At 40.2% G+C, this 27,550-nt stretch overlaps 2 protein-coding genes across 2 annotated transcripts in view; both read left to right on the top strand.

The window, feature by feature from the left end:
- Window positions 1–3,088: 3,088 nt before the first annotated feature.
- Window positions 3,089–6,722, top strand: LOC117542088. Its single transcript, XM_034209572.1, has 5 exons — window positions 3,089–3,223; window positions 3,422–3,594; window positions 5,146–5,584; window positions 5,653–5,766; window positions 5,883–6,722. The coding sequence occupies exons 2-5, from the start codon at window positions 3,515–3,517 to the stop codon at window positions 6,720–6,722; spliced, it is 1,473 nt and encodes a 490-aa protein (XP_034065463.1). The 5' UTR covers window positions 3,089–3,223; window positions 3,422–3,514.
- Window positions 6,723–16,663: 9,941 nt separating this feature from the next.
- si:dkey-11f4.7 (piezo-type mechanosensitive ion channel component 2) overlaps window positions 16,664–27,550 on the top strand; it is a 28,775-nt gene continuing 17,888 nt past the window's right edge. The window contains exons 1-21 of the mRNA XM_034209318.1: window positions 16,664–16,682; window positions 17,097–17,195; window positions 17,410–17,451; window positions 17,570–17,702; window positions 17,806–17,960; window positions 18,735–19,001; window positions 20,301–20,403; window positions 20,602–20,723; window positions 20,832–20,891; window positions 22,332–22,480; window positions 22,594–22,758; window positions 23,152–23,193; window positions 23,495–23,527; window positions 23,783–23,895; window positions 24,159–24,334; window positions 24,535–24,711; window positions 24,789–24,953; window positions 25,469–25,669; window positions 25,755–25,959; window positions 26,516–26,617; window positions 26,721–26,886. Coding sequence (XP_034065209.1) covers window positions 17,826–17,960; window positions 18,735–19,001; window positions 20,301–20,403; window positions 20,602–20,723; window positions 20,832–20,891; window positions 22,332–22,480; window positions 22,594–22,758; window positions 23,152–23,193; window positions 23,495–23,527; window positions 23,783–23,895; window positions 24,159–24,334; window positions 24,535–24,711; window positions 24,789–24,953; window positions 25,469–25,669; window positions 25,755–25,959; window positions 26,516–26,617; window positions 26,721–26,886 — 2,381 coding nt within the window. The 5' untranslated portion in view covers window positions 16,664–16,682; window positions 17,097–17,195; window positions 17,410–17,451; window positions 17,570–17,702; window positions 17,806–17,825. The remainder of the gene's footprint in view (window positions 16,683–17,096; window positions 17,196–17,409; window positions 17,452–17,569; window positions 17,703–17,805; window positions 17,961–18,734; window positions 19,002–20,300; window positions 20,404–20,601; window positions 20,724–20,831; window positions 20,892–22,331; window positions 22,481–22,593; window positions 22,759–23,151; window positions 23,194–23,494; window positions 23,528–23,782; window positions 23,896–24,158; window positions 24,335–24,534; window positions 24,712–24,788; window positions 24,954–25,468; window positions 25,670–25,754; window positions 25,960–26,515; window positions 26,618–26,720; window positions 26,887–27,550) is intronic.

Genomic DNA, 27,550 nt, shown 5'->3' with positions numbered 1-27,550 from the left:
AAAGTGTAGATCGTCCAGCCCACAAATGCTCGCCAAGTGTCTGCATCCTTCATGTGCCATCCATGTCTGATCATGGTCCGTTTACACCCCTCACTAAAATTAAAGGAACAGCTATAGAAAAACTACAACAGCTGCATGAGATCCGGGACCAACGTCTCCATCAACCACATAAATCCCAATATTGTATGCAATCAGTGTGTGACCAGATCCCTACAACTCTCCCTGATGACCTGGAAAGTGTTGGGTATCACCGCAACTGTTATCAGCACTTTACTTGCAACCTTCAACTTCTGGAAGATAATCTAGAACCATCAACCTCACAGTGGAATCACTCCCCACGTAAATTGTCCTATGGGGGTTCTGCGGGACCCATCTTCCCACCAGAATGCATTTTTTGCGACAAAGTTGAGATCAAAGATGGTCATCGTAAAACTGAGAGACCTGAATACTTCCCATCTTATAAGAACAAAGAAAATGCATGGAAGCAAATAGAATCACGGGCTGAGAAAATGGGTCTAGTTCGACTTCAAAGACAAGTGAAGGGCAAAGACCTCTTTGCTTGTGAGGCTAAACACCATCAGTCGTGCTTTAAATCTTTCCGCACAGCATTCGCCAACTACGAGCGCAGCAGTATTCTTAAAACAGGAGCTAAGGATACTAACCAAGCTTTCGTGTCAGCCTTGGTTAGTAACCCCACGAAAAGGCATTTGTTTCAGTACTGGAACACATTGGAACTCATGTAGTCCAGCAAAATGAGGTCCTACAGCTCTCTTCCTTGCGCTTGCTGTATGTGGAAGAGCTGAAATTGAATGGGTACGAGAACACAAATTATCGCTCAGAGAAACGGCTACAGAAAGATCCAATCAAGGAGCATATCCAGTTTACGAGAGTTGACCACGACAATGCCATTTCATTCTGGCTGGTGTACAGCTTGAAAATCACGGTATCGAATGCCGTTGCACGAGCTTACACTCTCGGAACCACAGACAAGTACAAAAACGTTGCTCTCCTACTTCGCCAGAATATTCTGCAGGCTTTCAGAGAGTCCAAAGACCTAAAGTGGTCGCCAACAGCTGACGACATGGAGCTCACTCCTGAAAATCTCCTACCCACAGACCTCGTCCGGTTTCTCAGCATGGTTATGGCTGACAAGGAAGACATGGAGACGAATGAAAAGATGAAGCGCCTGGTATTCTCCATTGGGCAAGACCTGTGCCGTGCAGTGTCAGAGGGAGAATGGAAGTTACCAAAACACATTCTACTCTGTGTGACTGTCAGGCACTTGTTCAGAATCAAGCAGCTCACCACAATATTACACAGGCTTGGCCACTCTGAGAGCTACGGATTTGGTTTAGAGTTGGAAACTGCCCTGGCAAAGGTCCTGGACAAAGTCTCATCCTATCGGACACCCGCAATTGTGATAGGAGAGGGAAACCTGGTATTCCACTGTGAGTGGGACAATTTGAATAAAACCACGACCAGTGTGCACGGCAGCAACATTGTCAACAGTGCTGGGGGAATCATGGTCCAGGAGGTCAAGCCTGGGATTGAGAGCAACAAGGTCCGAATGCTACCCGTCCTCGACAAGTCGCAACAGCGTAGCCTGAAAGTCAACACACCAGAAACACTCCCACCCTTGCACTTCACTCGCGCCGACCCAAAGTTTAATGATGGCTCATCATTCACACCGCCAGCAGAGAATGACACAGTCTATGCAACTGAGATGCAAGTGTACTACATCTGGCTCTTTATCAGGTACATCGGAAGCAATGGAAAGCAGCCTGTGCCTGGACTTGGGGGCTTCACCTCTGCAACTGGTACCCCTTGTCAGGGCTGAGTGAGGCAAGCAGGACCCAAATGCAGATGAACAGAAAAAATACCTTTATTTCAAGGCTACTGAAACAAACTTGGACAAAACAGTACTCTCACCCCGTGAACAACGTCCAAATACGACAAGGAACTCACAAAGACTAACAGAAAACACAGAACCTAAATACACACAGGACTAATCAAACAAACAAGAGACAGGTGAGGAGGGAGGAGAAAACACAGGGGCATCAGGTGAACACAATCTGGTAATCAGGGAGGGAAAACAGAGAGAAAGCAACAGGCAGGAACGGGGGGTGAACACTTTACAGAATAAAACAGGAAACCAAAGACAGAAAAAGACAAGACAAAACACAACACGGACAGATCGTGACACCCCTCCACTCAGAAAATCAACAGTGGACTACTTCACGCCCATCCATCAACCAATCACTGACAATGCAGTTGTTCGTGAGCTACTGAAGCGTTCTGAGCTAGCCACTGATGAGGTGGGTCAGAGGTGGGTCCTGAATACATTTGATCTTGGTGTCTGTATGAAAGCCCTACCCATCATCTGGCGTTGGCCAGATACATTTGTCCGTCATGTGGTTATGATTGGACCCTTTCACACATCCATGAACTATATTGGGATGCTCACACGCCACAAAATATGTGGTTCTGGATATGCAGAGATTCTGTTTGAGGCACAACTAGTGACAAGTGGATCCCTCAAAGGTGTTTTAAGTGGAAAGGCATACGCAAAGTCCCTCTTTTGCCTCAACACTGTGTGCGAGTCAATGGAGAGGCTGTTGATGGAGCGGTTAATTGAGGAGGAAAGCGTCCTTATCACTGACCCTGCTGCACTTCTCAACATGACCCATTCTTGCAATCGAGAGCATCTCGATGAAGCCCTCAAAGACCGCTCAACTCTAACCCTCATCGAGAAGTATCACGCCTATGAGGAGAAGGTGCTCAAGGGTCACCTGGGAAAGACAGCTGCCTTATGGATGTCATTTATTAACCACTGTCATCTTGTCTTCATGCTACTCCACTCCGTTAAGACCAACAACATCCAGTTGTTTCACAAATGCAATGGAGAGATGGCAAATATCTTCTTTGCATTTGATGGACACAACTACTCAAGGTTTGTGCTATTTACATGACAATTTACCAAATTGGCATTATGAGACAAGCTTTGAAAATAAATGTTTCTATGTGTAATCTGTGCATTTCCTTATCTGCGGATATCTGACTTGGCTGGAGGTCTATCTGACAAACCTGGAGAACACACACCCAGGGGCCAAAGACCTGCTTTCTAAGGGTGCAATTGCGGTGGCCCGCTCAATGATACCAGGGGCACTTAGTGCAGTCGACAAGACCATGGAGGAAACGTTCATGCACTTTGCCAAATCATCAGGTACATTTCGATTTTTACTCAGATATTGTGTATGTACATGAACAGATATACAGACATTGTATCAAGATTATTATATTATATAATACAATTGTATACTACTCTCACAAAACCACATTTTATTTGATGATTTCTGAATTAAAATGCATGTAGCTTATTGTGTGGGAGCAGTAGATCACATATTTGTTTCATACTTTTAAGGTGGCTTCACTGGACTATACAGCCAGTTTGGGGCATACCAGAGGTGGTGTCGAACAACCTCCACACGGGCAGTTTTATGAAAAGACCCTTGAGATGGTGGACCTCATCAAAGACCCTAGACTGCCAAAGGGCGGGGAAACATCGGGAGCTGGAGAAGGCAGAGGTCAAAAAGGGTGAGGAGGAGGCCATTCAGCGAACCATCGATACAATTAGGAACTTTACGAACCCCTTCACCATCTCAGACAAGGACAGGCTCTACTCCCTGGCTTATGGTGCTCCTGTCCTCATGGAGGTCGAGATGGACGTGCTACAAGCAGAAACTGTGGGCAAGGCTGCTAAAGCTGAGTTCATCAAACGGCTACAGAGCAGATAGCCAGGTAGCTTCTTTGACCCAATCAAAAAGAAGAAGCTCAAGATCATGGAAGCTTGTAACAAAAAGGTCACCCTCACATTAGTGTTAATTTCGTTGACTAAAACTATGACGAAATATGTTCGTCAACGACCTTTTTTTCCATGACTAAAACGAGACGATGACGAGACGGCACCGACGGCAGTAAACAATAACTGTAACGAAATCATCATGCAATATCGTTGACGAAAAGTGACGAGACGAAAATGTAGTTTACTAAATAAAAACTATGCCAAAATCTCTCTTTACTTTCGTTGACGAAAAATGAGGAGACGAAATATTATCAAAGATAACGTTACATCTCTCATAGTCAGTTTTTCTCCCAGCAGTTCCATTTCCGGCGCTGCAGCAGGGCAGCAGCTGTGTGTCTGTGCTGCGCGTGGCGGTACATTTGAATTACACCGGGCCAGCGGCACACTGTGAACTGTCAGGAAGACTCGGGTCTAACTCATGGTCTAACTAACCTTATTTAACAGAAAATAAAAAGGCAACAACAGGGCTTGGGAGCAGTGGTCGCACTCGCGTTAACCAAATACCCCCCCGTCAGCGCGAGTGAGGGATAAATTGTGCACTCGACGGGTAATAATGGATTATGACAGACATTTTACGATCCTGTCCGTCAAAATGACTGACAATGAAAAAGTCTAATGCCACCACTGCTTGGGAGAAAGAAACAATGTGATATTTGGGCCCATTTTCGCTACAATGAGGCTGAGAAAAAAAGCGAATGCATTGTTTCATCAGAAGGGAAGCAATGTGGCCAAAACACAGCTGGTAAAAACACCACAAACCTGAGCAGATAATCTCTGCAAAGCTTCTTAATCATTCAACCTGTGTTTTTCATCAAATAAGGACAAGATATAAACTTATTTATTTATATATGCTAAAATGACAAATTATTGGTTTTGGCTAGACTAGTTTGACTGAAATGTTCTATATAATCTGATGACTAAAAAAGACTCAACAGTTTTCATTGACAAAAAGTAGACTAAAATAATTAGTTTTCTTTCACTAAAATAAGACTAAAATGCTCAGACTTTTAGTCGACTAAAACTTGACTAAATAAAAACAGGATGAAGGTGACTAAATATGACTAAAACTAAAAAGGAAATTTAACACAGGACTAAGACTAAAACTAAATTAAAAAATAGCTGACAAAATTAACACTACCTCACATCCTCACAGGGAAAGGTAATGAGATGTTCCAATACCTGAGGTCTACTATATTATTGAAATTAAGTATTTGAATAACCTTTATTTTTGTATTGTTGTGACCCCATATTTTGTTAATGATACACTATCAATATCATTCCAGGTCATCCAGTATCAGGAGCAAAGCAATCTTGCTTTCCTGCTCCTTGTCAATTGTCAAGGAGCCACGTGCAGAGGAGCCATTGGACTTGGAGGAACTCATGAAATATCCCCTAATGCCTGTGCCCCCTAGCCTTGGGACACCAGATGGGTTTTTCTCCAAGACTAATAAAGCGGCTCTTCTGCACTACATTCTGGAGGACACCACCCCAAAGGATCTGCCATACCCTAAGGATGCCCTGTTCATCCAGGATGGCATGGCTCTGCTCCATGTCCTCACCAACCTTCCCTCAACCTGTGGGGAGATATGCCTACAAGTGCTTGATCAGATGGTGGCCAAAAAGCACTTTTTGTTCTCGACTGACAGTTACCATCCAGGATCTATCAAAGCACAGGAGAGGTTGAGACGTGGCAGTTCAGAGAAGATCATTTTGGCTGGACCAGCAACCAGGAAGCCATATGACTTTAAGATGTTTCTCACAAATGATGACAACAAAAGCAACTCTGCCAGCTACTGCTGCGAGTATGGAGTGATCAACAGGCAGCTTCAAGTCTGGAGAGAACAGAAATGGCAGTGCTGATTGTGGAAGGGAGAGCCCATCAACTTCTCTCCTCAAATGGCAAGGTAAATTGAAAGCCCATATTAAAAGTGATTGATGGTTAAATTATACTCAAAGTGATTATCTGTGATTTGTGTCTCTGTCATTGTTGATCAAAGTGCAATGTCCCATTGTGTATCAGGTTGAGGTACGTGAGCTCCCCACAATCTACAGCAACCAGGAAGAGACTGATACAAGGGTGGTACTCTACCTTCATCACGCTGCTGCCCTTGGGTACAAGAATGCTGTAGTCAGAACACCTGACACAGATATCTTTGTGATTCTTCTTTACCACGCTCATGCCATCGAGCTGACTATATACCTGGATACGGGGTCAGGGAAACATAGACAACTTCTCAACCCCTCTGAGCTCGCAGAATCCCTGGGAGAAGACTACTGTGCCACACTTCTTGGATTCCATGTGTTCAGCGGAGAAGACTGCACCAGTGCCTTCAAAGGGAAGGGGAAGGTGGGGCCCTTGAAAAAGCTGGAGAAGAACCCGAAGTTTCACAGGGCGTTCAGTCAACTCGGTGACAACTGGAATGTCAAACCTGAGGTACTGAAGCAGTTGGAGCAATTCACCTGTCTGATATATGGAGAGAGTCGTGAGTCTTCAGTGGACGTAGTCCGTGCCAAGTTGCTGCGCAAAATGGTGGGGCAGGACGATAAACTCACTGCCAAGTCTAAGGTTGACCTGGCTCGCCTTCCTCCATGCTATGATGCTCTGAAGCCGCACGTCCAACGTGTGAACCATCGCGTCGCCCTGTACAAGCGAGCTGATGAATCAATTTTAGAAAAACCAAACCCCTATGATGAGGAGCAGGGATGGATGAGGACTGATGGAGTGTTGAGACCGGTGTGGTCCTGTGGTCCTGTTCTGCCAACCTCCCTGGTTGATCTCCTGGACACGACAGAGCGTGAACAGGAAGACGAAGAGGAAGAGGAATTTGACTCTGATGATAGCATTGAAAACGATGATTGAGTATTAATCAGATAGTGGAGAGCCAAACCTTGACTGCTTATCTGGAATGGGAAAGAGTAGTCACATCAATACTTATATTATGATGTTTGACCCTTGCTGTAGGCTAGTACAAAACAAATACATATTGGTTAAATACACAACATCTGTCTAGACACCTTATTTGTTCACTTACTGTACTGCAATATTGGCGTCTCTTAATTTGCATAGCATGCCACAGATACATGTGATCACTTTGGGAATAGTTTTATTGTGATCTTTGACCATCAAAACATGGGTCTAGACACATTATTTGTTCATTTATCTGCAATATTGGCTGAGATAGAGTGAAAAGTGTGAACATTTCGTTTTTGGTAATGGGGACACTAATTTGCATAAAAAATACATGTGGGACATCCAGACAACATTTTAACATAGCTCATCATTTTCTACATACTTTTTCCACTTAGGAAACACTGATTATAAGTATATTTCTGTGTCGGTGCAAAATACACCCTTCTTGGTACAAGACTGAAATGCTATTTTCTTGTAATAGCGGCACTAATTAGCATAATAGCATGCCACAGACACATGTGATCACTTTAAGAATAGTTTTATTGTGTTCCTTGACCCTCAAAACATGGATCTGGATACCTTATTTGTTCAGTTATCTGCAATAATGGCTGAAATATAGTGAAAGGTGTAAAAAGAGTGAAACTCGATTTTTAGGGTAAATAAACACTAATTTGGGGAAAAAATATACGTGGGACAATTTGTCAACTTTTTAACATAGCTAATCGTTTTCTACACAATTGTTCCAATCTAGAAAAGCTGATTAGAAGTATATTTCAGGGGGGTGCATGATACCCCCTTCTACCCACTAGACTAAATGTGTTTCTCATATATTTAGGATTAAAGTTAATGCTTTTGCTCGTCCCAGTCCTGGTATTGATCATTCTTCTGTAGTCACACCAGCTCTTAATGGCCTCACAGCCATGAATATTAGATACACTTCCCTTCACCCCTCAGCGCAAATATGATGAGCCAGCCTGACGAGGCTTTGCGGAAACAAACACAGTGCTGTATGAGTATCACAAATAATGAAATTAGACTGTACTTTCAACATATTGCGTGAATGAATGCGCAAACAGGAAAAGCAGAATCAATCAAGGTCATAATATTGTTTGTCAGAAGTCATTGTTTTTGTCTGCTCTCTGTCGGCCTGGTTTTATGTATTAATGGAAGCTTTACAGTCATGCAGTGATAGCGGATATTCTCCTGAGTTAGATTAGCCCCAATAAGAGCATAGTAACAGAGATGTTGGGTTACAGCCCATTATGTCTGGGAGAGAGAGAGAGAGGTGAGGGAGGGAGAGGAGGGTGTGACAGAGACACAAGCAAAGATCATCTTCACACAATTTTAACTCCCGTTACTCTGCTCTCTCAGCGCAGCTCGTCACTGGACGGCCCTCATCTCTGTCTTGTTGCAGTTTGTTGGACACTTCTATATTTTCTGTATCTTTACTGGTCTATTGCAAGATGCTTTGACCAAAGCTTCCCAGATGTTCTTCTGAGAGATGTGTGAGCAGGTTGGAGTTTCCCTCCACATTGCTAATCGTACTTGAAGGAGCTGTGTCTCTGACACAAAGGAAGAGACATGGCAGGGGACCTCGTGGTGGGGATGCTCTACAACTTATTACTGCCACTGCTCCTTCTGGCTGGTGAGTCTGTTTTATTCACGTGCATGTAAACTGAAAAAAAGGCATTTCTTGTCTTCTAGTCCCTATTCAGATTTTAGCTAGGGGGAAATAGGTCATTTTAGGCTAAAGTCTACAAAATGGTAAGTCTGCTGCCATTTCTGGTCCTGAGATCCAGTTAGAGTTATCGTTAGGTTTCAAGGGATGAAATGCAAACTAAGCTGCTTTTTGTGGTGGATATTATTTCTTAATAGTATAAACATTATGTTAATGTTTATATACTGTTTAGAATGCATTACTTTAGTGGAAACGGGTTGTATTAAAGGCAGCATAGATGAGTACGAGTTATTGTAGTAAAGCAAGTAAATGTGTGCTTATTGTTGCAGATGGTTGACCTTTTGTTTGTCCAGTTCTAAGGGAAATGAAACAGGAAAAAAATGATTCAGTTTTAGGGATTACTGTTTTCCAGGCTCCATTTGTGGTAATCTATGAAATCAAGCATCAAATCAAATCAAGTTTTATTTATATAGCACATTTATAAACGATTTTTGATCGAGCCAAAGTGCTGTACATATAATAAAAATAGCCTACAGTAGAGACACTTTACAGCAAATACAACAGCACAGATTGTTCAGAATATCAGTATGAGAAAAAAGCATGCCGCTATGTGCAGCAAAGTTGATGCTTAACCTCACAAAATGTGTGATGAATTCACACATTTAAAATTTAAATTTGATCTGCTGATGGTCAAAATGTTTTTCAGCCGTCAGACAAGTTATATGCTACTGCCGTGAATGTCTTCTTTCATTAGTGAATAACAGGAAATATGTGATACAGAGCAAAATAAAACATAACTTAAATGGGTATCTTGCAAAGTGAAATTGCATAAAAAATAGGGATATAAGGCAATTTCACAAATTATTATTTCATATACACTTGTTTAACCCAGTGTCTTATTACCAGACAAAGAGTCACACAGAGACTGACAAAGCTTATTATTTCATAATGAGAACAATCTGAAAATCCAGAGGTGGAAAGCAACTATGTACATTTACTCTTGATTTATATACGTGGAGGCGTGTGGCGCAGTGGTGGAGTCTTGGTGGTGGGATCAGGGGGTCACAGGTTCAAACCCCACTGCAGTCAGCATGTCGTTGTGTCCCTGGGCAAGACACTTCACCCCAAATTGCTCCTGTGGGTATTGTCCACAGTATTGAGTATGTAGGTCGCTTTGGATAAAAGCGTCTGTACTGTAATGTACATTGACATACTTTTCACCACAGGCAGATATTCTACTTTTCATTTAAATTAAATGTATTTAATAACCTAAATTACAAGCTACTTAACAGATCCAGATTAATAATAAAACATGAAATATAAAAATAAATTAAGATGTGTAATTTTTGGTAATTGTTAAAAATCTCAATTGGCACTGGTTTCTGTATTCCATGTTTTTTTAGCAATTCATGGTTCAGATGAGCTGTGGCTATTTCATTTAAGAATACATTTGTATTGGTTCAAACATTACAAATTAGACATGAAGCAGGTTGCAATCACATTTGCCGCTTTGTTTTCTAGTTTTGATGGTTAATGTGACCTGTTTCGAAGAATATAAAAATTGAAGTACAGTAACTAAAACCAGTTCTATTAAACAGATGAAGTGTTTGTGCTCTTTCCTCTGCCCCTCAGCGTCTTCGTTCCGCTACAATGGTCTGTCGGTGGTGTATTTTCTGTTTCTCCTCACCTTGCCCCTGCTGCCGAACCCCAGCCTGGTTACTATGAAAGGTGAGAGCGGCTACAGAGACCAATACCATCACTATTATGGACATTTGGTGTGTAAGACGTGGAAAAGAAATGTGATGAAAATGCATTTAAATTCAAGTGATCTAAACTAATTATGTTCCATACGCATTATTAAAGTGATCTCACAGGTTTTTGCTCGGAATCACTAAGAAAGTCTTAATGCATACATCTAATTCAAATTAATTTACGGTCTCTTAAGGTTTTGGTCCCTTGTATCTGCAAGACGATCACATAAAAATTAGATCAATTCACCATGTTACAAATTATTGTTATGTTCCTTTGTCTACTAATAAGCCAGTTTTAAGTATTTAAAATGTCTAGTGATACACTTTAATAATTTCAAGGTTGTGTATATTTTCGTACCGCACTGTCTGTTCTGCATATACATGTTTTTGATGCCAGACAAGGACCTGAGTCTATAAAAAACAAACTCAACATGTTACTTCACAGTGTAGGTTATATATTGTTTTAGGTTTGTATATGTTTTTCTGTCATTTATTATGTAGTGATTATCTGGAATATAATAAAACATTTTGGTAATAAAAAAATGGATTTGGTAACTTCGCTGAACTGCTGAACTGTAAACTCTTAAATGATGAGTTAACTCGTAATTGTTCCGTCAAAGTTTGATGTAGAGAAAAACAAAGAGGCAGAGCGCAGATAAAGCACTAGTGATTATATTGAGTAAGAGTGTGTGTGTGTGTGTGTGTGTGTGTGTGTGTGTGTGTGTGTGTGTGTGGGTGTGGGCTTTCTCTGTATTGATCCCTGCATTCTGGTGAATTAAAGTATCTGTACCCCTCCCTCAAAGTACTTTGTAAAGGGGATGCGGTCGGAACGGTCAAATCAATTATACATAGCCTGGTAATTACAGTGAGGAATTAAAAGATGTGATGTCAGCATTTTGACAGCATTTTTTATCTATCTTTCCCTTTCCGTCCCTCCATCAAAAAACTGTTTGCCTTTCAGATTGTCTTTGAAAGCTCCCCCAGTTATCTTCATCTCCCTGATATGATCTGCTCTCCGTGAGCTAAGTGGTCAAGTGTGTGTGTGTGTGTGTACTGTACATCCTGCGTGCATTTGTTTCATGAGTTTTTTTTTTAACATCCACCTATACTTGGGAGAGTGCATGTGTGTCCTTATTGGGAAGCAGAGAGGGTTTAAGTGAAACGAGGCTTTTAGTAAAAAAAAACAGAACATCAACAGCACATTTGCAGGCTCAGCTAATATCGAGCCACATCAGCCATCTCTGCTTCTATATGTCCGACATTTGAATACAAGCGTCAGACTCCAGACTATGAAATGAAAACAAACAAAAAGCTACCCATTTACAGCATTTTATTGGTATATTTTATAATATATATATATATATATATTTTATAATATATATAAGTACATTAATTAACTGTCTCATCGATGTTTGTCTGTATGAATATGATACTATTAACAATCATATTATTCCTATCAGCTGTCAATCACTGTTATGATTCACATATTCATTTATTATTGAATAAACTATATTTCTTGGAGGAGTTAATGATGAATGTTCCTCAAGATGCTTGCCCACCCTCCTTCAAATTTGAAAAACAAGTCATTACTATCATATATCAAAATTCAAAAGATTCAAAGGAACAGTTCAGCGCCCCACGACTTTACTGCAAACAGTTACAACCTTGACTTTACATCAGAAAGAACACACATTAAAGAAGTGACTAACTGCATCAGTTACGGCCCGTCCACACTACAGCTTCAAAAAAAGCTTGGAGCTGGGCGTGTGGGAAGCTCGACCAACAACCAATCACATGAATCTCCCGCCCCTGACACACAAGCAGCGGTTTGATTGGCTAGAGCTTGTACTGGCATATGATTTGATTGGCTGACGCTTCCACCGAAAGCTTCAGAAGCTTCAAAAGTTGAACATTGCTCAACTTTTGCAGCCTGAAACGCCAGGAAAGCTCCGCTCTGCTTCCCACAATGCAATTCGGCGAAAAGTGACGTCACCCCATTCAAAGTGAATGGGCAGACGCGTTGGAAACCGTTTTTGAAGCTGTCGAAGCTGTAGTGTGGACGGGCCGTTAGGGTTAAAAAAATGTGTATTCAGCTAAAACATATACATCGCTGCAGTTATTATCCAGTGGAAAGCCCTTACCTACTGGCCTAGTTAAATCAAAGTGGTTACTTTTTTTTGGCTGGGCAGTGTAGTTTTACGCACCGTCTTATTTGACTTTCTCAGGACTTGAAACAGTTTTTTGGGGGCAGATCCCCACAAAGAAAAAAATATATACACACATACAAAGTCATCATCTTAACAGTTTTTTATGCTCATCGAGTCATCCGTGAGCAGAACATCAAGTTGGCATGCCTATTTCAGCTGAATGGTAGTTCCGCGATTACCATTTTGTTCAGCAAAACGCCTTACAAACTTATTAAGATCTAAAGTTTTAGTGCGTTTTGATTAAATGCTGAGTGCAGCTAAACTTGACAGTCTCTTCTCTGTCATTGTAGACCGCAAATACCTCATTCCTTCCGTCTACTTGGGTCCGAATGCTTCTTGTTTTGCGCCGTCCCGTTCAAATGAAATCGCCGCCAAGCATATTTCCAAGCTCGCGCCAGGGCCGGGGGAGGGGTTACAAGGCTCGCGTCTTGTGCTGCATTCACTTGCACTCGGACATTAGAGATTTTCTCTCATAAATGTCCGATGAGCCACAACGTTTTTTTCAAAACAAAGATGCCAACTGGGGTGGCAAGGCTATTTTTTAGGGTGGCAGTTGCCACCCCATGCCACCCCGGTAGATCCGCCCCTGGTAATGTCTAAAGGTGTTGTTTCAAAATGTCAAGCGCAGTTTATTCAGAAGCAATCACCTATGTAATAGGAAGTCACTGTAGCATTGCCAACTTCAAAATAACTTACAATAACAAAACAACAGTTGTTTGGGGCCAAGCCAAATATGAAACCAGGAGTTTTCTTTCCACTACAGGATCAATGATAAAATCCACCAAATCATTAAGGTAGACGGTAACAGGGCTGTGGTCCAGTTTCCTGCACTTACGGCAGCGGTTTTTTTAATGACTAATCCTTAAAAAGATAATTTGTAAGAAACATCTGCTTTAATATTCCACCTCAATAACGCTTACCAAGACTCACATCTCTCCCTTTAGCTGGCTTATTGATCGTAAAAGTGCTCACAAAAGACAGGACTGGTTCAATTTAAAATACTGCCAAGTGTTTCTGAGAAATATTTTTATAAAAAATGTCTTGAAAATAAGTACAGGGTCCATCAATTAATGTGCATGTGTGTACCATTTAGGCAAGAGAATAAATATAATTTCTAGGAAATAGGAAAGAAGTTTCACAAGATAAAGAGATAAAAGTAGCTGAAGACTAAACTAACTCTGTATAACTTGCTCTAAATTGGCTTTTGTTTCGTCCTGGTTTCTTTCCTTTGCTTAATTATTCAGGTAAAACGGGTCAGTTCTTGCGGCTGATCATCTGCACTAGTTTGACCCTCCTGACCCTGCAGTGCTTCATGCAGATCCCCTTCGCCTACATCCCCCCGCAAGGTAAAAAAACAAACTCGGGAAACTTCACAGATTACATTTTCACAAGTCCTGTGAGTGGACTTCAAGTATATTAGGTTGAAAAAATAACAAAGAGATTAATAAACTGAAACATTTCCTTGTTATGTAATAATGTCAACATTAAGGAACAAGAAAACTAGTTGAAAATAATGATGACCATTTTTTTAACAGTTAGTGGCCACTGGGAAGATGTCCTCTACCATTTGGGCATTATAAGGTATGGAAACACACTTGACCTTCATATTTTCATTGATCATATAATTATTTATGCAGTTTTAACTATGCAGAAGACTTCGAATAACATTTACTTCACATTACTTTAAAGCATTTTTAGAATGCATTCATATGTTCCCAATAAGTATCTTTTGCAACATTGCAAAAAGTCTCTTAAAATGTGTCTGACAATTGAATGGAAACACGGCTATTGTTATATGGTATAGCAGTACCACTAAGGTAAGTTAACTCTTAAAACTAGAACTACAGGACAACTGTGTAACTAAGCAATCACATCTCCATTCAAACCGTTCTGTTGAATGGAGATTTATGAAGAAACCTATGATAATGCTTGTGTGTTTTCAGGTTCAGCTCGGTGGATGCTGGGAACATTGTGCGTCTCTTGGCCCCGGACCTGGGCCTCCTCTTCTCTTCCCTCTTCATATTGAGGCTGTGCAGAAAACTTCTACGCTCTTTGCCCCAAGTCAGTCTGCATGAGAACGGAATACCGCCGTCAAACTCTGAGGTAATCGTTCACTCATCAATTGTTGTAACTCCACAATGCGTTAGAAAGCACATTGATATAAATCTGATTGTTTCGTGGGTCTGGCAGGAAGTGGAAACCTCTGAATCAGAGTCTGAGGATGAAAGTGACACGGAGGGCTCGTCCTTCGACAGCTCAGATGAGACTACGGTGCCGGTTCAGACGGGGCCGCCCCAGTTTGTCCAGAAGCTGATAGTGTTTGCAGCCGCACTAAGGCTGCTGCTGTCAGCGATCATGAACACGGCGGGGAAAGTGGTGGTGACTTTACTGCTCGGACTGGCAGGTACATTACAGCAGCTTGTGTGAGCATGCAGGTATATGGTAGTATTCAGGGGAGACACTACAGCTGAGTCAGGTTAACACTTTAACTAATAGATATTACCAAGAAACTTACTCACTTGATTACTTACATGAAGAAATCATTTTATTTGTATTTATTTATTTGAATTAAACATTGCTGATATTTTTTAAATATTCATGAGGTATAATCTTATTAAGTAACTACGAATTTGCAAAAACTGAAATACTGGTGTTGGATAAAGCCAGGGTAATTTTTTTATTTTGTTGACATATTAGAGTGAAAGGTTTATGCAGAGGGAATGTTGGTTATATCTTTGTATCACTCCATTAATAAGGAAATATAGACATATAGAATGAAAAAATGCTGTTGCCTGAAGTGTCTTAGGATGTTTTGTCTACTTTTTTTGTTTTACTTGGCTTGACATACTGTGTGTGTGTGTGTGTGTGTGTGTGTGTTCAGGTATCATGCTACCATCCCTCACCTCAGGGGTGTATTTCGGAGTGTTTCTGGGGCTGGTTTGGTGGTGGGTGTTCAGCCGCTCCATCAGCATGCTGCTCTTCAGCTCTCTGTGTGTGATGTTGGCCATCTTCAGCGGAGGACACCTGTTGGCTCTCTACCTCTACCAGCTGCCTCTGTCCCAGCAGCTGATCCCCCCGAAGGACGTCTATGCCAGGTACAGTAGGGATAAAAGAGTAGGATTAAACTGATGTATATTGGACTGCTTTTATTATTAAATAAATAAACTATAAACTAATAAATAAACAAAATATGCTTCAAGGTTTTCTGGGAATTAGTCAGGTAAATATTTCAATGGAAGGTGCATCTACATCAGAATCAGGTCATCTGTTTATCAATTTTCAAATCAAATCAAGTTTTATTTATATAGCACATTTATAAACGATTTTTGGTCGAGCCTAAGTGCTGTAAATATAATAAAAATAGCCTACAGTAGAGACACTTTACAGCAAATACAACAGCACAGATTGTTCAGAATATCAGTATGAGAAAAACGACACCCTCTATCCTTAGACCCTCACATCGTACAAGGAAAAACTTCCAGAGAAAACCCACAGTTTAAAGGGGAACATGGGAGAAACCTCAAGGAGAGCAACAGAGGAGGGATCCCTCTCCCAGGACGGACAGACGTGCAATAGATGCCGTGTGTAAATCGAAGAGATAATACATTTTACAGCATATAGACCGAATGTTAGGAAATGCATGTGTTTGTAATAAGAAGATGAATCCACGAGGATGTCAGCTACAATCCTGTGGAAGCCATCAGGGAAGCAGCATGGCGAGACCCAAGGCAGGACCGCAGAGACAGGTTCAGCCACGACCCGAAGTCCACGACTTAATCCAGAACTCAATTTTGACAATACACCCACACCTGTTAATATATCCTGGACTTCGTTGACGCTTTTTTTAGTTTTTTTTGTTTATGTGATATTTTATTGCGTGGGGAGATGAGAAAAAAGCAAATATTGTTGCCAGGCAAAAATTATTCAGATCTAGACCTTTATTTATTGGCTTTATTTAAATTGCCCTTTACCTTCTTCCTGGTTGGTTTACCTCCAGGTTAGCATTCTCCTTAAAGTTTGACTAAAATATATTTGTATAACCACTAAGTATGTCTCCCTCTATCTCTCCCTCTCTATCCTGCAATTGTCCCACTCTACCTGTGGCAGGTTGTTTGGTATGACAGGAGTGATCCGAACCAACAGTTCTGACCCGTACATGCTCGGTCTGCACCCACATGTCAGCTGGCCCGACTTTATCAACCCTTTGGTTCTGCTGCTGCTCTACTACACTCTGGTGGCTCTGCTGCACAAATGGGTCCACATCACAGAGGAGGTTTGTACAAGTGGTATTTGCGGGAATGATGTTTTGTTATATTGTGTGTGAGTGTGACGTTGGTGTTCCTGAGGCACTTGTTTGTTTCAGACTCTGGTTTAAGTGGGAAAACGTTAAAAAAAAGCAGAAATCTACTACTGTGAATTATCTCTTTAACCAAAACATACACATTAAAGCTATTCTATCATCCATTTATCAAGCATCCCTGGAAACAGTTTGGCCCACTTCCAACTTTGAAAGGCTAATGCTGGAGGGTTGACAATACAGAATACTACTACTACTCCTACTATTGCCACGGCTACTACTGGAAATGTTACAAAAGTTCTGTTTAGCGTTAAACATAGAGGCACATACAAGCACTGAGACAATTTTACCTCACGTGACAGGCTTATCAAATAGAGTTGTGTTTCTCAGGATGCTGTGGATGATGAGGAGTGTGAAAGTCCAGCAGGAAGTCCAGAGGATCCTCCCAGCTTCTCCCGGGTCATCTACATCACAGGAGATAAGCAGGAGGTAACCCACAAAAATTGATGTGTTTTATTATTTCAGTGATCAGTATTCTACCGTTGTCCACATTTTTAGGTGTTCTGGATAGTATCAGCTACACATTGTGACAGAAGTCATAGTTTTACTACTATTTCACTTCGTGCTGAAACACAAGTCAGCATTTAAAAATTGCCATTTTACAATAAATATAAAACCACTCTAAGATTTTCTGAATTTTCAGCTTTTGAGTAGCACGGACGAGGAAACCTATCTTCCTGATGAGGTTAGTCATTTTATTTGTAACCCTAGAGTTCAAGGTTTATCGTGTTTTTGACTGATTATAAGGTGGGCCATGTGAATATTGGACTAAATGTACGGTATGATGTGCTCTCTTTCTGCAGCCAATTATTTTAATACCAGGGAGTTCCTGGCAAGATGTCCATAGAAATGATCTCTGCTCTCTGTTAGACGTGGCAGGGTACACAAACTGTTACCTTCCACCACAGTATGAAGGCAAAGGCTCCCCGTCACATGGTAATCACTTAAATCCCATAAAAACCTTATCAATATATGTATTAGTTTGCTTAATCTGTTTACTAATCTCTTTATTTCTTTACTTTTACCTCTCTTGTGCCAGAGACAGAAGGAGAGGGAGAAATGGAGGAGAAGTCTGAAATGGACTTGAAAACCCAAACAGAGACCTTGCCTCCCCCCTCAGGCCCGAGTGGTCTGGTCATCTTTGGACGCCTGGTGCAAAAACACAGCTATGTCAGCGCACTCATTATCATGATGGTAAACCACCTTATCTAAAAAAGGGAATCTTTTTCTAGAATAGGTTGGCTCAGTAATGTGGAGATAACATAAAATAAGGAGGATTCATATGTTAGAGTAGTAAAAGGGAAGAAGTTGGTACAGATAAGTATAACATGTTATAAAATATATTACAAAAGACCCCTGCAACTTAAATGTGTAGTACATTTGATTTTCTTTACACTATTGATTGATTCCACAATTATTTTTAAATTAAATGATTGTAGTGAAAGAACATTTCCCAAAGCCAAAGTTCATTTCTTCAAATGTTTTGTTTTCCCAAATCCCAAACAAAGGTAAAATGTATTATCATATTGAAAAATTACTTAAACAATTAAGGTATTATATAATAGTTGGTTATTCATTTTCCTTGAGTGACTGATTTACCTTTTGAGTGAGTAAAGATTAGCTTGCTTAGTACCTTATTGGGCTAATTAAGTTAGCACACCATGATAGCATTAGCTGTGATAGCTAGCATTAATTCAAAGGATTTAAAACAATATAACTGATATTGTCATGTTGTTTGCTTACCATCTTGCTTTTTCGAGACAAAAACCGACGAATACAGCGCAAATATGGTCTTTAACGTTAGAATCGTATGTTTAGCAAGAAAGGTACAATTAGCTTAGTAGCTAGCTAAAGTTAGCTGCAGTTAACTGCCACCTGAACAAGATAACATAAAATATAAGAAAGGCATATATTTGAAAAGCTTTTTCAATGGAACAATGTCACATTATCAAACATGTGTATATTTAGGTGTGGAGTATCACCTACAACAGCTGGCTGACCTTCGCCCTGCTGGTGTGGTCCTGTATTATCTGGATGATGCGGGACCGCCGGCGCTACGCCATGCTGTCGGCGCCCTTCCTGGCGGTATACGGCACCGCACTGCTGCTTCTGGGCTTCCTCAGCGGCCTGCGGCTCAGCCGGGCCGAGCTGTACCCCGGCCTGCCGAAGGCCGTCATCACCGACTTCGACCTGAACAGCTACCATCCTGCGCCCTGTGTCCACCTGGGAGCAAAGGTACAATAAAATACCATTAACTCAATTGAAAACGTTATGAGATCATGGAGATATTTATAACGAAAACTTTCTCGTGCTTTTTTTTACAACTTAAGTTGTTGTTGTAACAAATAGGTTACATTTCGAGCAAAGGTACTTTTGTGTTTCTGTTGTATCCTTCTTTAAACTTGTACATTTTGTCAATCAATATTGTACGTTTTATATGGTAGAATAAGTAGGTTACTCAGATGTACATTCAGTACAGTGTAATAATAATTTCAAACAAAAGTATTAACAAAATATACTCAAGTATCAATATTAAAAGTACTTATTATGCTTAATGACCTGTTTCACAATAATATTATGTTAGTTGATTGTGATTTTTATAGGATTCATGTGTTCATCAATTTCAACATCATTTTTTGTACTGCTGCATAGCTTAAAGGTGGGGTAGGTAATTTTGGAGAAACCAGCTCGAGTGCGCTAGAATTTGAAAATACACAGCCGGAAAAAATCTGCCACTTCCTTACAGAGCCCCTCCTCCAACACACACGAACGCGCACATGACCAATGAGGGCACGAGATAAGTTTGTGCACGGATGGAAGGCTGACAGGCAGGTAGGCCATCCAGTTACTTTAGCCTAAAATGATTGGTCGTGCTTTTTACAGAACTACGGCTTCCACAGATTACATTTTTTATAGATTTTTTGTCAAAGCACTTCAGATATTCATTGCTATCGGGACGTTAAGAGCATTCCATGGAATATAACAAAAAGTGTATCTCGAGCCGGTTTCTCAAATTTACCTACCCCACCTTTAATCTAGAATAATATATCATCAATTGGTATCTGATACATCTCTAACAAAATGTTACTTAAAAATAAGATTGGTTCTTGGAATAATGCTGCCATGTCTTCCCAAGAACACTGAGGATACAGAAAAAAACGAAATCTCCCATGTGGAGTTAACCAGCATGGTTTAATCTTATTGCTTATAGGAAGCGGTTTGAGAAAATGGGTAGGCCTACTCAGGATCATTAAAGAAGATGACACATGAAGGCATCATTTCATCTTCTTAGGATCTACGCAAATCGATCAGCCCTTAACACGTCTGACACATTTTCCACCAGTTAATGTAGTTCAACCTAATCTGTCTTTGTCATCAAGCTTTTTTTTTAAATCACCAAGCAGAGTCTTACATTTATATCTGTAACCCATTTCTTGATAGTAACACAACAACTGTTTATAACATAACTATGTTTACAAAAGCAAATTGTAAAACTGTGTGTTTTGTACTCATGATACACTTTTGGTGCCGCAGGTCTTCTACAGTTTCAGCTTCTGGTTGATGTTTCGTCAGCAGCTAAAGGAGAGACAGGAGGAGCAGAGCTTAAAGGCCGAATCTCTTGATCAAGTCGTGTCAGGTAATATATTTTTGAACTGCTTTGATTACCGGCTTGAATTTTAGAAAATAATATTTCATTTGGAGTCTTCAGTCTCTTGAAATGTTTGAGACTGAATTCAATTTGACTAAAATAAAAAAAATGTCTCACTTTTTCTCATTCTCTTCCTGTTGGTTAATTATTTCCTGTCCCTGCTCATCCTTCTTTTCTTTTTATCAGAGGAGGAAAGTCCGCCATCACCTCTGGCAGTGATGCTGATCTCAGGAGTGAAAGGGACACTGGTGAAATACTGGATCCTCTTCTGCTGCTCCATGTTCTTTGTGATCAGCTTCTCTGGAAAGGTATTTACTGACAAACTTAAACCCTGAGAATGCAGGATGTCCTCTCTTTTATTAATTGTTTTATTGTATTTAAATGCACCTAATTATGACCCTGTTTCACTTGCTTAGGTGGTTGTCTACAAGATCCTCTACATTGTCCTCTTCCTCTTCTGTGTTGTCCTCTACCATGTAAGTGATTTCAGTAATTTGGCTGCTAATACACAGCCGACATTTAATCTGTCTGTCTTTTGTAATGAAGTAAAGTGACTTTAGTCATCAAGATATTGCAGTGAAGCTATAACTCATTGAACATCTCGTATAGCAATGACCTGTATGTTAGACCTTCGTGTGTAAATGCATTTATTCCCGGACTAAAAGGGGGTGTAAATTTGATATTGAGATGGCAGGCCTCAATAAATGGAGAGGAAATCTGCTTTTATAGCCGAGACATTGTTGCGTAACACACAAAGCCACTATCATTTCAGGGTCAGCTTACACTGTAATGTGTTGGATCCTGAATTATCATCAGTGAACCATTCAGCTGCTGTTTGTGCATGAAAACACTTGCCCTTATATAAACTCTGTGCCGCTCATGGATGCTATTTTACAGTTAAAAGTATTGATTATGACTTATAAACACGTACACAGTCTTTTTTGCTTCTATTTTCCAGTTTTTTCCTCCTCCATCTTATGTTTCTGCTGACCTTTTAGAATCACGTCGGCACTTACAGGAAGACCTAATGACTGTTGAGGCGACGTAAGACATAACAACATCATGTATCTGTTCGGACAACATCAGCAACACCCTGGTGTTTTAAATACTGCAGAGTGGGATGAAAGGGATATAGGAAACACTGTTGTTATGTTGATGTTTCGGAGACGGAAACATTTAGCTTGAGTTCTGATTGAGTAACTTTGGTTGTTGTTGAATACGAAAAGGAGAACTAAATTACAATGACTGTAGCACTAAAATAAGCTGTAGTTCAATAATGAGGTTAAAGGGACAGTTCAAAACTACATTTTTATTATCTTACCTTCAGTGCTATTTATCAATCTAGATTGTTTTAATGTAAGTTGCAGAGATAGTTGGAGATTTTGGTTGTAGAGATGTCTGTCTTTTCTCCAATATAATGGAACTACAATAGATCGCACTCGACTTGCAGCGAAAAAAACATTAAAAGAATGTAACAGCAATGAGTCTTTTCAGAAATCCTCACCCAGTTACTCAAGATGTTGAGGACAGTTTCATTTAGGACATATTTTCTTTCTACAAAACTGCATTTGCCAACATTATAGTAATAGAAGTAGTAGAACTGACTGCAACTAACCAAAATGAGCCAGATGATAGAAAGCACTATTTTTTATTTTGCATTTTACCTCTTAAACTAACTAATATCAATGTATTCTACTGTTAAATTCATTGTTAATTAACTCAAGCAGTAATTATTACATTACAATGAGTGTAACATTACATTACATTTAGCTGACGCTTTTATCCAAAGCGACTTACAATAAGTGCATTCGACCAAGAAGATACAAACTGGACTCTAGAATAAGTTGAAAAATAATGAGTTAAGATCTGTAAATGCAGCGATAAGGTATTGTATCACTCTGTCTGTTTTCTCTCAGATCCGTTACGACGTGTGGCGGCGGGTGCTGAAGACGTTCTGGGCGGTGGTGGTCGGGTACTCCATGGTGGTGTTGATCGCCATCTACATGTACCAGTTCAGAAGCGTGTCCGGGCTGTTCAAACAGATCATGGGCATGTCTGAGGAAGGGTGAGCTTCTTTTTTTAATGGTCTTTTTGAGAATGAAGCAAGAAAATTCATGATTCATCAGACAGCAGACCTTTCTTGTTTGTTATAATGTCAATACATCTGTTTCTTCTCAGTCTTCGTGACATTGGTTTGGAGCGTTACGACACAGTGGAGCTGTTTGCACGTATCCTGCTTCCTGCTGTGTTCCTATTGGCCTGTATACTCCAGCTGCACTACTTCAACTCAGACTTCCTGACTCTCACTGACCTCGACAACGTCCCCATCAGAGAGGCTCCCAGGTGAGAAGGCAATAATATGCGCAGGCACAGAAAATAATGCCCTAAAGAAATAAAAGTGTCACTAAATAAATGTGTCAAGCAGAAATAAGATCACTTATATTAAGAGTTTCTATAGGAAAAGCACAAAATCAGTTTTTCAGAGTTATTTATATCTGGTCATTATTAGACAGTAATATGGAGCATTTTCTACTGATCCTTTATTTTTATTTATTTAAAAAATAGTACAAATAAATAAATAAATTCCTGAGCCTGCTTCATGAACGTTACTATTTATACCATTCTTTCTTGAATGCTAAAACAAACACTTTCTGTTGTTTTTGTATTTAATTGACAGCAAAACATATATAACGGCTTGTCTCATTTGTATTTGATTGTCTCCTTTCCTCCTCCCAGAGAAGAAGAGCTCAGGATTTCAATGAATGTGATATCTGAGATGTAAGAGATACATTTATTCCTACATAAATGTTTTGAGGCCCTCACATTTCAGATGGCCCATCACAATGATCATATCTCACACAGTTGATGTATTGCCTGTAGATATACAGTAATCAATGTTTAGTCAGTACGCTAGCTATACGTGGTGTAAATGTATTACCTAGGAAACATTAGTTTCTGCTTACGTTGTGTGAAAGGTAATCAAAAGTGACATGGAAAGAATGATTGACTTATTTTAGTGTTCATCACAGTAACATAAATATCATAATTGTCATGTGACTCTTTTTGATTTAATTTATAGCATCAAAGAAAACATTGAAAAGATCCAGAAAAGGTAAGGCTGTTGTTTGAATCTTGGTTATTTTGTTCAGATCAAAGCTTACAGATCAGCATCTACAGTGCCTCTACCTTTGTATGAAATACACAAGGTGGGCTACCCAATAAATCAAAGTCTTAGTGTCAACTAATGTGTGGACACATAATAACTGATAAAACCTCTCCTTGGTGCAGAATCTTCTCAGTTTTGTAAGTTTCTCTTAATATAGTTTTCCAATACTTAATATTCAAGACATTTTCTCCATTCCTCAAGACTTGTGAAGGAGCAAATGGGAAATGGGAAGAGTCAGGAGACTTTGGACAGCGTTGGATTACAAACCTCCTCAGAGAAAGGAGCGGAGGATCAGGAAGAGAAGACAGAGGAGGGTAACTACAGCTTAATACCATGCTTAATACCCAAATATGACTCCTCAGCCTCCATTAGGCCAATTAGGCCTGGGACTAATTGAACAATGAGCTTACAACAAGTTTGTTTTTAGTTTCATTGATTCTTTTTATACATACAATTGGCAATAATGTTAAAGTGCTTGTGAGTCATAGTGTCAAGTTAAAGTAGTGCATTACAACAGACATCTTTGCTGTTTGAGCCATATGAGAGTTGTTCAAATGATGTCTTCTCCTCCTCCCAGAAGCTGTCCCCAGCAGTCTGGAGGATAAGTGGATTGTGATCGTGGACCGGGCGAGCCTGCTGCTCATTCAGGCTCTGTCAAGACTCCAGAAGCTGCAGGAGCAGAGCTGGAGGCTGCTGGAGCTCCACAGCCTCAAAATCGTGTCCTCCGGCATCATCTGGGTGTCACTGCAAGAGGTGGGGTAAATAAACGTTGGAGTCTGTGTGTTACTCAGCTCATATTTGATTATTATAAAAAAAGTACAGAAAAAAGTTTACCAAAGCTTTCTTGGAATAAAATATTTGTCACTAACATTTTATTTGCCCCAGTTCAAATGTGGTGTTCTTTGCGTAGTCATGTACTTAAATGTTAAGTGATACCTCTTCATTTTTCACAGGTTTCTCTGATGAACTCACTCTTCCTGGTTCTGTGGGTGTTTGCGCTCCCGTTCTCAAGGTTACGACCTGCGGCCTCCAGCATCTCAGCGGTGTGGGCCTGCGTCATGGTGGTGTGCAAGATGTTTTACCAGCTCAAAGTCATAAAACCGCTCGATTACTCCTCTAACTGCACAGTTGTGAGTATCCTTACAGCATGTGTGTTTCTAACAGCTGCATCCCCTGTCAGTGGGCGTTAACCTTGTTTGTATCTCAGGGGCTGGTGCCGTCCAACAGCTCGGGCCTGGATGACGGGGCGAAGCTGAGGGGGAACATGGTGGAGCTGCTCACCAGGTCTATTCTCTACATCGAGCCTGTGGACCCAGTGTACTGGTGCGGAGCGCTGCTCAAATGTGAGGGCAGGATCCTCCCCTGTCTCAGGGTACGGTGATACGCCTGCCGAAGTCTAAAAACATTGTATCTTTCTTAATCCCAACAATCATACAAAGCTGCTCTTGAAATCCATTATTAAAGATCAAGTACATTCCATCAAGAGTGGGACCCTGCTGTGCATTTATTGTAGGTGAAATAGCATTTATAAATTCCTTTTTTCTCCTTTTTTAAGTTAAAAAGTAACAACAAGCAATAACAAGGCCATTGGATGAACAATACATTTAAAGAACAATATTGCAGTACATACAATAATTATAAGAGGTTTGTCTCTTTCCCGCGGTTTATTTATAAATTCTTTGTGGAGTCTTATAAAGTAGATTTAGGTGTTTAACATCATTGACAAATAGGCTGGCATTCAGTTTTTCTGAAGACTATATTTAGTAATGGCCTTTTTATGTGTCATCAGCCAGATCTAAATGAGGTATGTCTCATCTTTAGTTGGACTGTCAGATGTATCAAAGATGTAGCAGTGTGAATGTTAAACCTTTAACTTTTGTGTTGTAGAACCACCTGATGGTGCTCGGGCTGCTGGTGTTCGAGGCAACCGTCCATCGGCACCAACTCTACTTCCGTCTCCATAACAACCTGAAGACCCCGTCCTTCAGCATCATCTTCCAGGGCATCACGAGGCAGCACCTTGATCACGGCGTCCTGCCCTGCATCAAGTACTTCATCAACTTCTTCTACTACAAATTTGGATTGGAGGTACCTATCAGGAACTGGAGTGTGGGTCTGTGTATCGAAACTGTGTTTGACTTTGACTTAATAACATACCCTCACTTCTTCTTAGATCAGTTTAATCGTGGCGGTCAATGTGATTGGTCAGAGGATGGATTTCTATGCCCTGCTGCATTCCTGCGCTCTATTGGCTGTTGTGTCTCGGAGACGCAGGAAGGCCATCGGGGAGGTGTGGCCTAAATACTGCTGCTTCACTGCGGGGCTCATGGTGCTGCAGTACCTGCTCTGCATCGGCATCCCTCCTGCCGTCTGTGTTGGTATGGACGCTTGTAATTCAGATTTTTATGCAAATATAATATTGATATAATTATAAATTCAGGTCCCTTTTTTAAATACCCTGTCGTTGTATGGTCACCAGCTCGCAGAAAGAATATTTCTAAAAAGAGTCTTAAGCAGTTTGATTTAAATATATCGATGAGGAACTTGAGTAGTGATAAAGAAGTTTAAACTCTAGGGATGAAGAGGCTATAGTATGATCTACACAAATTGCTGAACAAGAGATTGAATAAAGAAACATGTGCAAAATATACATTTTTAAATATAAGGCAAAGCACACAGGAAATATGTCATCAAATGATCTGTCACTTTAATAAACTATTAATGGTTTGGTAAGTAAGCTAACATAAATTATAGGGTGATATAACGTTATCCTACAATGGTAGAAATAGAGACAAGTTGGTAATGAATGTTCTGTCACTTCACCTAATGATTAATTCTCCTTTCACACAACCTCAAAATAAAAAATGTCCCTGCTGCATATACGTCATGCTATATCATTGTATGCTTTTCTATTCCAATGTATTCTCTTACCAGATTACCCCTGGAGAACGGCACTTAGACCTCTCACCTCAAATATTATCAAGTGGTTTTACCTGCCGGACTTCGCCATGAGCCCCGATCCTTTATTCATATTCTGTGAGTTTAATTTAGCTATCTTTATTTTCTTCTCTCCTCTCCTGATTTGAATCTCTTCCTCGTGTCAGATGTTGACCCCTCCTCTCTCTCCTGCCCTCTGCAGACGACCACCTCCTGCTGCTCTGCTCCTCTCTGCAGTGGCAGGTGTTTGAGGAGGAGAACCGAGCGGCTGTGAGACTGCTGGCTGGAGACAACGTGGAGATCAGTCGTAGTCTGGACTCTTCTTCCTGCAACTCCTTCATCCCTGTCGATAACTTCCTTCACTGCAGGTCAGGAAAACAGCAAGCACTTCTTTTCATTTAGTTTTTCATGAAGTATTTTTAATCAGTAAAGTAGTCCTTCTTCCATTTCAAATACATTTCAGACTTCTTTTGGTCAGTTTTTAGGTTTATTTTATGTTATGTCATAACCAACTAAATCTTGATCTAAAGCTCCTTCTAACATATATATTATATCGATTTTATATATATGTTTTATATTTTGTATACACAATATTTTATATTTGGTATATATATATTTACTTTAAAATAATAACAAAAAAAGAATGTATGATGTAAAAAAGTGCAGAAGTTAAAATGTAAGATATATAAAACAATAAAATAAATGATATAAAGTAGTGGTAGAGACAGTGATTGCAAACAGGAATGAGGAGTCTATACTTTAAGGGGTTACTTTTGATGTATGATAAAAAAAATTCTCTGCCCGACATGGCCCTGAGTGTCTTTATTTAAAGACCCTCACATATGCCAGGAAACTCATAACATATTCCATGACTTGTTTAGTTACTTCAAACAGCTTCCTGCTCTGTATGTTCAATTAATGAAAGCGGTTCTAATAAACTGAGACTGCTGGATAAGCATCTATGGACGTCTCCGATTTAGTTTATAGGCTTGATTCCACATCAGCTGGGGTCCTTTAACAGTTTCAGTAACA

Source organism: Gymnodraco acuticeps, unplaced genomic scaffold, assembly GCF_902827175.1.
Source record: "Gymnodraco acuticeps unplaced genomic scaffold, fGymAcu1.1, whole genome shotgun sequence".
In the NCBI taxonomy this organism is placed as follows: domain Eukaryota; kingdom Metazoa; phylum Chordata; class Actinopteri; order Perciformes; family Bathydraconidae; genus Gymnodraco; species Gymnodraco acuticeps.
Note: the sequence above shows the minus strand (reverse complement) of the source record. Positions and strands in the feature narration are given on the sequence as shown.